This window comes from Mytilus edulis, chromosome 3 (assembly GCF_963676685.1).
Source record: "Mytilus edulis chromosome 3, xbMytEdul2.2, whole genome shotgun sequence".
NCBI classification, from domain to species: domain Eukaryota; kingdom Metazoa; phylum Mollusca; class Bivalvia; order Mytilida; family Mytilidae; genus Mytilus; species Mytilus edulis.
Window position 1 is genome coordinate 45,106,777 of NC_092346.1, and position 12,086 is coordinate 45,118,862.

The following is a 12,086-nucleotide window of genomic DNA, read 5'->3' on the forward strand; positions in this document are numbered from 1 at the left end:
GCAAACAAACCACATCACACTATTTCCATATTTGGCAAACAAACCACATCACACTATTTTCATATTTGGCAAACAAACCACATCACACTATTTCTATATTTGGCAAACAAACCACATCACATTATTTTCATATTTGGCAAACAAACCACATCACATTATTTTCATATTTGGAAATCAAACCACATCACATTATTTTCATATTTTGCAAAAAAATAAACCACATCACATTATTTTCATATTTTGCAAAAAAATAAACCACATCACATTATTTTCATATTTTGCAAAAAAATAAACCACATCACATTATTTTCATATTTTGCAAAAAAAATAAACCACATCACATTATTTTCATATTTTGCAAACTAAAAACCACATCACATTATTTTCATATTTTGCAAAAAAATAAACCACATCACATTATTTTCATATTTGGAAATCAAACCACATCACATTATTTTCATATTTGGAAATCAAACCACATCACATTATTTTCATATTTTGCAATTTAACCATATCACATTTTATTTATATATGTACCAGTACAATTTTCTGTGTAGAAAACCAAACGATATATCAATTTTTTAGGCCTGGGTTGCATCAAGTTTGAAATTTGAAAAGTTGGTCTACAGATTTTTTTTAATAACTTGCACATCATTTACTTAAGTGTAGGGAGTTATCACAGCTGATCACAGCTGGACAATTTCAAGCCACACTTTTAAGTAAGATAATACTGAGAGCTAAAACACCTGGTGACAACCATGGTTAACTGGTATGATCTTATGTTTTTATTTTTGTCGAAACAAACAATATGTATTCTAAAATCGAAGATAAATTTATTCTCTTTAAAATGGTAATTAAATTAAATATTGAACACAATATATTTTGAGAGGATATTTCATGATTTGTATAAAGTTAATTTTCAAATATGTCTAAATTCATGTCTTTTTACAATAAATCAAAGAAACAGCTGGCTGTAGAACTCCATCATTTCCTAAATAAAAGCACCATAAGACCCAATGGTCCAAATCCAACATTGATTACTTGACAGAGAAGTAGTGCTTCAGTGACTTCATTCCTTTGGGTGGAGTCTGAAATTATACATTTCATAATCATTAATAATAGGTATGGTTTTATTTCTACCATTAATATGTTAAATAAGTCACACAGGACATGCAAGAAGTGGAAAACAGTTTTCTAAATATAAGCAGAACCTAAATTAATACATAACAGTAACACTTGATCCAATTTATTTTAAGTTATACATAACCTATTACATGTATATAACATGAGATGCCCAAATTGCACCTTTTTTGAAAGTTTTCATCTACATTTAGTAATGATCCAGACAAAGGTTTCCGTTCTGTGATTTTTTAATTATTATTTTGTAGATGTATCCTTATTACCAGATTACTATATAGTTCCACCAATTTAATTTTGAATCCATATTGAATCATAGAAAAATGGGTTTGAACCAACCTCCAAAAGATCCATGGTTCTGTCATGAGGAGTACACAAATTACATCTATGCTTAACATGCTTAAAATTCACATCTTTAAAAATCGAATAACAGATGTTTTGTTTTATTTCTTCAAACATTTAGAACAATTTAACAGGAGTCCATGCTTACAATTTTTATTTTCAAGAAATGAATGCTTGTTACATTATAGAGCATACTTTATTTGCTCATTTTCAAAAGATGACTTTTTATGGACGTCGCATGGAGAAGTTTCCGTAGATTTTACTTTTTTCAGAGAATACTCAATCTGTTGCAGGGCTCACACTACTTCAGAATTATAGGGAGAAGTGACTTCTCTTTTTGAAACTGTTTTAAATGTATGAAGCTTCATTCTTCCAAAAAATATATATATGGTGAAATTGATAGCTATTAAACCGAATTTCCAAAAATGACCTATTCAGAAATTAATTTCAGACAGAATCAGTTTATGCTGATGTTTTTATGCCCTCAGTAAAGCACTGCATAGATATATTTGTGTATTCACTACACTGTACACCAGTAACACTGATCCCATGCATGGACTTACTACTTTATTTCAAGCAACACTACAAAGGAGTTATGTGTTGTATTATATGTATATATATGTTACTTGTATTACTTAAATGTTTTTTTGGTACGTCTCTGTTAAAGTTTGACTGTATTTTCACATATAAAAATTTGAAGGAGTAATTTTAGTCTGTGTGAATAGATATCCTTACAGTAAAACAAGTTTATAGTTTAAAGGAAGACATATCTCTCTGTACACTGACACATCAATATAAAGTGAAGTCAACGAGTTTACTTTAACAAGTTTGTTTTGGCTGAGAAGAAGCAAAATCAATTTTAGTCTTAGATTTCACAATGCTGATTGCAATCAATGAGTCAATGCAAGTTATAAGCACCCTATAACTGGCACAGGATCATTGATGTGATTTGATACTTCTAAATCTAGTAAGTACAAATGTACAATGTAGTTGTTTTGCTTGTTGAAAAGCATTCAAGGTTTGTTAAGAAGAGTTGGGCATATGAAATTAATTTTGGATTTGTCGAATTTACTCCTACCAAATCAATTGAAAGAAAGCTTTTCAAATTTGAACTTTAAGCCAGCTATTTCTTAAAGTGGATTAAAATTGACTCCAGTCAATAAACACCACATATTTAATGTGCATGCTTATCTAGCACTTTAAAATTTAAAATAAACACTACATCTAAAAGAAACATGGAGAAGGACAACTGACAGTGGATTAAGAGCATGGGAAAGACCTGGGGTGAAATAAAGAAGATTGCAAAGGACAGACAACAGTGGAGAGACCTGGTATCAGCCTTATATGCCAGCCAGAAAGAAGAGGATTAGTAAGTTAGTTACCTCTTTCAGTTTCTCAGCAGTATCATCGTCTTCTTCCTGTGAATTATTTCCTCTAATCCGACAAGGTGAACTCAATGTCGTGTCCTCCTTTAATTTACTTTTCTTATTAACTTTAGGGGAATTTAAATCCTTTTTGAAGGCACTTGTGTCCTGAGAAATACTTTTAGTTTTACGTAGCCTGGGAGAACCCAAATCTTTCCTTAAGTTCGGAGACTCCGATTCCTTCTCTAAACGTTTTTTTGTTAACCAGTCCATTTTAGATTTTTTGGGACTGTTCTCTTTATCACATTTTTTGAAATTGACATTAATATCTCTGACTGTTCCCTCTTCAACCAAATTTGGAAGATTGACTGTTGGTGAAGAGTTAAATAGTTTTGTTTTAACATGTGAAGGTACTGACTTAGGCGTAGCAGCTAGCGATAATTTTGATGGAGAATTGTCAGTTGTTGATTTTTCTAGTAAAACGGAACATCTCTTTCGTGGGCTTCCAATAGGGGATGCCATTTTACTCGTTTGTAACCATTTTTGTGGATTATCATCACATTTCCAAGGACTTCTCATTACATTAGTAGTAGATGTTGACGGTTTATTTGGACTAGACAAAACAAAGTCTTGATCTCCAATATTGTGTCTTTTTCTTGGATTGTCATCCTCTTCATCGTCACACACTAATTTTCTTTTGCAGCTGACTCTTGTCATAGATTCCTCGTTACACGTAACCAACACAGACTTTGATGTACTTTGTGAAATAATGTTATCACATGAGTTATCTATGCTTTTAGTACTTTCTGTCACATTAGATTTGTTATCTAGCTTGTCAATCTTATCACAGGTTGCTTTTTGAGCACTTTTGCTCAGGAAATGAAGTATTGATGGAGATACAGTCTTAGGGGTACATGGTATTTTATTTGGTGTTATTTCCACATGTTGGCTTGCAGATATACCTGAAAAGACAAAGTTAAAAGTAAGTCAATCATCTACACGAATACTACTATGTTGGATTTTTTTATAATGAAATTTATGCACAAAAAAAAATTCATTCCCCCAAAAGTCATTCTAATTTGTAGAATAGAAGGTCTTTTATTTTCAAGGTTTGAAAGCTTTCCAGAATCAAGAATAATTTACAGTAAATTTACTGTGAACATCAGACTTATTATTACCAAGACATTATAAAGATAGCATTGTTAACAAAATCACAAAAATCCTTTTCAAAAGTACAATCAATTTTATTAAATTTGTTGTTAGTTTTTCTACCAGATAAAGATTACCTATTTCTCTGTGAGTTCTTTCAGAATATCCAGTTACTTCCCTTGGTAACCTTGGTTCCAATCGTCTGTTCAGTCTCCATATTCTCATTGTATTGTCGTCTGACAAAGTTGCAAGCTGTAACAGCAAGATAAATTTTATATAATATGTTGAATTAAGAAAAGTAAAATGAGGCTAAAAAGTGGAGCTTGTTTTAAGCACTAAACATTTATGTATATGTGATTGGAATACAATACAATCTACATTAAACATATTCTCTGATTTTAAAAAAAATCTAAAATTTGTGTCTTCAAACTAATTCTGCATTGCATTTGTCTTTCCAAATTATTTTTGAATGCATTCCACATAGATACATCCATATTACTTCAATCAGTATCCTTTAAAATGTATTTGACAGATTATATGTTACAAACTTCAAGTCAAGAAGCCTATGCACCACATTTATGATTCACGTTTTCTAAGTTTGAACTATGACTTAAAGATTTATGTGTAAACAATTTAGGAGTATAAGTTCTTATTTCTACTACTTTGAAACTTGTTTCCAAGTATGCAAATACAGACGGGTGAAACTAGTGGAGCAGAAACTTCTTACCCTTCCCAAGCACTGGATTTCACCACTTGTATTCAATCTTCAATTTTCAGAGTAGTGTTATGTAACTTTTTTCTTAAGGCCATGGTGATGTATGTTTTTCTTCTACTTGGTGTTTTTAATTGCCAGTTCAACATTTTCTAATCTGTTTTGTGATTTATGAATTACTTGTTCTTCTGCCATTTAGTTTATGCTACCAAAGACTTACCTTAGTGAAATCATTGCAATTCCATGAAACGTCTGTTACTTCAGCATTGTGACCTTTTAGAACAACAGGACTTTCATTTGGTTTGTCAATCTGAAATCATATCAATGTTCAAACTTCAACTTATATCAATTGGTATATGATCTAATGTTTATAAATTATACAGAATTAGATCAATCTTAATTTGATATATTCAGAACAAATCACTCTTCTTTATTATTTCCAGACATTTAAGGAACAAATTTATAGGGTTTTATGTTCCTGGAATTTATTTTAAGAAGAATGTATAAATATCATGTAATTTTGGTTCTTGAAGAAATTTAAGAATATATATTATGTTCCATGTGGCACACATTACTGTAAATTCAGAAATTTTTGAGTTTATTTATTATTATGATTTTGTCATTTAAGACTTATATATGATTTTAATTTTTACTATTTTGAGAAAAATCCTGTCTAATTTATATAAAATGTTTCAAAATGCAAGTTTAAATTATTGCGTTTACAACTCTGTCGCATTTTTCGCAATAATAAAAACCTCGCAATAATTTCTGACTTCACACTACAACAAAACTTTGACTTTTTTGGCTTAACCTTCAATGATATAATATTTATATGCATGAAAATGAGAACGAAATAAATGAATCACTAGGGTAGGTTCTGAAGATGATGGTTGAATGAAAAACGTTAGCAGTTCAACTATTCATTTACTGTTTGTACCTTCCAAATATAGGCCATTTCATTACTGGATCCACTAAGTAAGAACTGGTCATCTGGGCTTATTGCTGCTTTTACATAAAATGACTTGTTCTGGTGTCCTTTAAAATGTGCCACTGAAAAAATAAATCAAATATAAATTTTAAAATATGTTTTATTCTACTGGAAATATCATGTCAGTATATCTAGATCGTTTTTCAAACAACACAAACACTAGTTTAAAATTGAAAACAAAACTATGGAAACTGTTAAACAAAACTTCCATAATCCAATTATCATTTTGATCTTATCAACTCAATGTGACATGTAATAAAACTATAGATATAATTGTCTGCATAAATTTATGTGAATGATAAACAATGGAAACAATAATGTTAAGAGTATTAATGTGATTACTGTTACAAGAAATACAGGAATGGATACCTACAAAAAATGACATCAGAAGTGAGTCCAAATCAGTATAAAGCTGTGTACCTTACATTTTTTCGTTCAAAAAAAAAAACCCCACTGCAAACAAATTTTGAACTACATAGAGATGCACAACTTCATTATAGGTACAATCGTTAGTAAAATTCCAGATTACGGTTGAAAACCGGCAAAAACTTAGCAAAATTTTTAGTAATGTTCCAACATCCTTTTAGCAGAGCCGAGACAATTCAAATTGTTTTTTTTTTTCCAAGGTTTAAAATATTCTATTGGCCTAATTTAGAAATAAGTTTATACCTGGTTTAGGATCTAGAGAGAGAAGGTTATACTGGTATACTATATCATCTGTACAACTTGCAAATAACTGGGTACAACTGGAATCTAATACCAGACTGGAGTATCCTATAATAGACAAATCAAAATCTTTAACAGCTAATGAAAAATTAGTGACAATGCATGAAATGAATATGATATAAATATCAAGTACAGCTCTCAAATAAAATTGCATAGAACCTATATTTGACTTTAATTGAGGGCAATTTAAGTAACTGCATTTCTGTATATAGCAATTTGACCTACACTAGTCATATTTAAACAAACTTACCATGTGATCGTTTATTTACTCCACTGTAATTAAATGTGTGCTTGGCCATTGGATCTGGTATACTGGAGCTGTAATTTTTTCTTAAATCCCACATTTTGACACACCTTTAAAGAGTTTTAAAATATATCTATTATTATGGCTGAAAAAAATAATATTAAAATCTTCTGATCTTACACTAATGTACTTGTGGTAAAAGACACTCATGCCACCAGATAAAAGTCAAGAAACAATCCAAACATGGACCCTTCCTCATCATTAATCATCCATACTGAAGCTATTTTAACTAGTTTTGCTTTGCCTTTTTTGTTAATTTCGATACAACAGTTTTCACCCATTGCTATTTAATTTCATCCAAAACACAGAATTTTGTATCCACTAAAATAAGTCCTAAATAACCATTTTTTGTTTCCTGAATTTGCTATGAAGTGGAGTTATAAATTGTAAAACAAATTGAAAGATATGTTTATGTGTTCCCTACGTTAAGAAAAAAAAGATGAAAAGATTCTTCTCTCTAGTTATTCAAATCAATAATTAACTATTTTTTTTTTTTATACCAACCCATCAACAGCTCCTGCAGATAATAAAGTCATGTCTGTTTGGTATACTACTATAGTCACACTTTGTTGGCTATCCTACAACCAAATATTTTACTGTTTAACAAATAATAAAACATCTTTTCTATAATGGATAATGGTAACTAAGTAAGATATATAAACATAATAAATGCAAAACAATTATTTTCGTGAAATAAAGAATAATAAATTTAAGAAAATTTGTTGAATAAATGTTATCTGAACAGGACATGTAACATAACTGAATTGAAATAAAATATTATTGTGTACCTTTGTAAGAATTGTCATCATGACATAAAACTAAAGTGTTTTTAAGCAGTCACTGAAACATAAAAATGAGGTCAAGGACAACTGACATATGACAATATGAATACTTCAGAAACATCCATATACAAGATATGAAGCATCTAAATTTCCTGTATCCTAAAACAAATAGTTAAAGCCATCACAAATCTATACCTTGTCTGCTGCAATTATCTTAAGAGGTGAGACAATAATAAAACAAGTAAAACTGTGAGCTTCTGCTCACTGATGATACCCCCGTCCAAATGTGTTCGGTAAACAGGAAGTTGTCGAGTGATTAATCTGAAAACGCATCACAAGGTATAGCTGACTTATATCAAGTCTGAAACCAAATATCAGAAATCCTGGTAGTGTAGTTCCTGAGAAAAATGTGACAAAAAATATTCATGGGACGGACGGACTGACTGACAGACTGACGGACTGACGGAAGGACAGACAGAGGTAAAACAGTATACCCCCTTTTTTTCAAAACGGGGGTATAATGACTATTTTAACATGAAGAGCCTTATGAACTTTTTGTGTTTATGTCTCTTAATCACAAAGGAAGTTGACCATACAACAGTTCACAGTGTTTATACTTACCCTTGATGGGCCCAGTTTTGATTTCTTTTTGGCTTTCAGTATATGTGGAACAGAATGTGCATTTTTGATGACTTGTACAGGGGAGGTATACAATCCTAAAATATAACATATATTGTATCACAAGAGTGCACATGCTGAAATGTCTCGCCTTCTATACTAATCATTGATATTATGTTGATAGTCCTAAATATAAAGCTAAGCTTTATTACAACTGTCACATAAACTTAACATTAACCAAGATAACTAAACAAAGACCAATGAACCTTGAAAAAGAGGTCCAGGTCAGATGAACCATGCCAGGCAGACAGGTACAGCTAACAATGCTTCTATACAACATATATAGTTGACACATTACTTATAGTTTATTAGAAAAATAGACCAAAACACAAAAACTTAACACTGTGCAATGAACCGTGAAAATGAGGTCACGGTTAAATAAAACCTGCTCGACTGACATAAAGATCATAAAATATTTCCATACACCAAATATAGTTGACCTATGGCATATAGCATTAGATAAAAAGACCAAAACTCAAAAACTTAACTTTGACCACTGAACCATGAAAATGAGGTCAAGGTCACATGACATCTGCCCGCTAGACATGTACACTTTACAATCATTCCATACAACAAATATAGTAGACCTATTGCATATAGTATGAGAAAAACAGACCAAAACACAAAAATTTAACTATAACCACTGAACCATGAAAATGAGGTCAAGGTCAGATGACACCTGCCAGTTGGACATGTACACCTTACAGTCCTTCCATACACCGAATATACTAGCCCTATTGCTTATAGTATCTGAGATATGGACTTGACCACCAAAACTTAACCTTGTTCACTGATCCATGAAATGAGGTCGAGGTCAAGTGAAAACTGTCTGACAGACACGAGGACCTTGCAAGGTATGCACATGTCAAATATAGTTATCCTATTACTTATAATAAGAGAGAATTCAACATTACAAAAAATTTGAACTTTTTTTTCAAGTGGTCACTGAACCATGAAAATGAGGTCAAGGACAATGGACATGTGACTGACAGAAACTTCGTAACATGAAGCATCTATATACAAAGTATGAAGCATCCAGGTCTTCCACCTTCTAAAATATAAAGCTTTTACAGTGAGTTGACTATAGGTGTTACTGTAAAACTTTTTTTTTTACCTAAAATTCTAAATCAGTAAAAGATTAAATTAAATATGTATTACTATGTTTGAAAATTAAACTGTTTTTACACACTAAATGTTTCTTTAAAATTCTAACCCTTATACATAGTATTGTCCAGCTGCCAGTGAAACAAGAAATAGCTGCTCAGGTGTTTACAGTTTAAATTTTCAGAGGGATATGTTGTTCTTTTCTTCACATGACCCTTCAAGATTCTCATTTTGGATTATTATTTGCAATATTTTAAATCTTTTGGTGTCATTGTGTGTACAATATTGGATTTATTTTATTTGAATTCACTACTCAGATTTTTTATAGCAATTTTTCTTCTTAAAATGTGATGTGTTTTTTTCAAGATTTTATTGTCATGAAGGACATCAAGGAGGAAATAATTCATTCAAACTGTTTTGTTACATATGATGTTGTACATGTAAAATTCGAAAATAATTTTGGAGTATACCTTGCTGTGTTTTTTCTTTAAAATCTATTATAATATTAGTGGGACTTTTGTGCATAAAATGCTGTGTTTGCTCAAGGAAATTCATATTTTCATACGATGGGATTTAGTTATGTTAAAGATTAAAAAATTTCAAAACTGGAATTCAAGTAGGAGATATAGTTTGAGTTTATCCAACATGTTTCTGTGGCTTTAAATGTGATTTTAAAAACATTCATTATTAATTTGGGATCTATTACAAACTTAAGATGATTTACCATTTAAATGGGATCTTGGAAATGAAATAAAATGTTGAATTAATGCAGTGGATATAGTCTAATCTAGTGATAAAGTGAAAATGAAAGTAAAATATTCTAAAATATTCCTAACGTGAGGAAATGTTTTAAGTGAATGTGAAATTGGAAATAGTCATTATAAAATTCTGGATCGAATATTGTTTGATTTGGAAATTTATAATAGGAAATAAAATCAAATGTTTACTGTGGATATAGAAAAATCAAGTGATATATAGTAAAAATATAAATAAAATATTACAAAATATTTGTAAAGTGAGGATAACTATTTGGAATATAGTAATGGAAATGATATTTTTTTTTTTACAAGATTCTGAATTATGTATAGATTCTGCACCTGTTAAATTAGGATGTATATCATGGGAAGTTAATCAGAATTTTATACTATGGATTTAGAAAAAAATCTAGTGAAGTAGTGAAAAATGAATAAAATTGGGAATTATTTAAAAACTTTGGAATTCTGGATGAGATGTCAAATATTAGTGTAAAAAAATAAATGAAATTGTTTATTCAAATATGATTTTGATGTTTCATAAAGTGAGTGAAATATTACGATTGGATTATTTAGGGTATTAAACACTGCAAGATGAAATGTAGTGCATTTTAGGCCATGCAATTTTAAATAAACTGCAAGAAAATAACATATATGATATAGTCATTCTTGTTTGGCTTGATTACTCCTAATATTTTGAATGACAGTAAAATAAAAATCTCTCAATAGAATAATCCTAGGTAAGAAAAAGTTCAGGAAAAAGCATGCTGAAACTTTGGGTTAGGTGAATAAATTTTTTTACAGGTAGCATCAAGGTAGATTTAAATCTAACAATACCAACTGGTCAATTTAAATGTCCCTATTGTATTGTCAATTTTAAAAACAGGTTGAGCTATAGGTAAAGTTTTACAGTAACACCTATAGGCAACTCACTGTAAGAAGTGAGCTAACGCCGCCGTAGCCGCCGCTGGATCACTATCCCTATGTCGAGCTTTCTGCATCAAAAGTTGCAGGCTCGACAAAAAATAGTGAAAATTGTGCAAAAAAGACTTTGTTGTAGTCTATAAATATTTTACAATAAAAAGTGACAAAACAAGACAGCTTCAGACATTAGGATTTTGTAGAGATACATGCATTGTTTTTCCTGTTACAGTTGTTATTTATACAGTGTAGACTTAATCTAAAGCACCCTTAAGAGGCAAGCCTGAAACTGTTTGAACAATAGTGTATGTATACAAATGTATATTTCTCCTGATTTAGTGTTTATAAATCAAAACTATGTATAAAGCAACTGGCAAATAATATTTAAACAAATTATTAAATTGGATTAATAATAATTACTTTAAATATTCAGGTATAACTTTAATTTTACACATGCAAAAATGATTATCATGCTTATTATTTATGTTGCATTTAAAAAACCAAAATGGGTTTGGTTGGAAAAAGAATGCAATGTTGTTTTTTTTTATAGATTGACAATGGCAAGTTTACTTACAAGCTTCATAAACTGTAAGAAGACAAGGTAGCTGTTTCAGATTTCTATGTGACTAAAATAGTCTAAACTAGCTATTTTTCTAGGGATGTTACAACCTAATTTGCATCAATGTTTACATAATTTTAGGGACCTACAATCAACCAATATTTTATATAAATAGTCACCTTTCTTGTTACATCTTATATCCCATATCATCACATGTCCATCTCTAGATCCTGTAGCAAAAACAGCTGTAAAATAAATTCAACATCATAAAATTAAACTTTTTAGCAAAAGTAATAAATGATAAAAAGTCTAATTGAAGTTTTAAACAACATTTTGATAAGAATCACACCTTATAATTTTCACAGATATCAAGAAAGGAACCATTATTTTTGTGCAAGAACATAATTCATTTGTGATATGATTCAATGAGAATTGAAATATATAATGAAGCACATTGATTTTAGATAGATTTCAAGAAGTCAAAACAGCCACTTTATAAGAATAACCAATTCAATATGTTTGAAAACACAGCATTATCATCATGATAATATCTCCTTTTCTCAACTTG

The 12,086-nt window shown here is 30.2% G+C and overlaps 1 protein-coding gene across 2 annotated transcripts in view; it reads right to left on the bottom strand.

Annotated features, from left to right (window-relative positions):
• Nucleotides 1–811: 811 nt before the first annotated feature.
• LOC139514277 (denticleless protein homolog) overlaps nt 812–12,086 on the bottom strand; it is a 29,324-nt gene continuing 18,049 nt past the window's right edge. For both annotated transcript variants that reach the window (XM_071303287.1, XM_071303288.1), the window contains exons 6-15: nt 11,698–11,763; nt 8,126–8,220; nt 7,227–7,300; nt 6,669–6,772; nt 6,362–6,466; nt 5,642–5,754; nt 4,925–5,014; nt 4,130–4,244; nt 2,862–3,805; nt 812–1,088 (exon numbers count right to left, since the gene is read on the bottom strand). In XM_071303287.1, the coding sequence (XP_071159388.1) occupies nt 1,038–1,088; nt 2,862–3,805; nt 4,130–4,244; nt 4,925–5,014; nt 5,642–5,754; nt 6,362–6,466; nt 6,669–6,772; nt 7,227–7,300; nt 8,126–8,220; nt 11,698–11,763 (1,757 nt within the window). In that variant the 3' untranslated portion in view covers nt 812–1,037. The remainder of the gene's footprint in view (nt 1,089–2,861; nt 3,806–4,129; nt 4,245–4,924; nt 5,015–5,641; nt 5,755–6,361; nt 6,467–6,668; nt 6,773–7,226; nt 7,301–8,125; nt 8,221–11,697; nt 11,764–12,086) is intronic.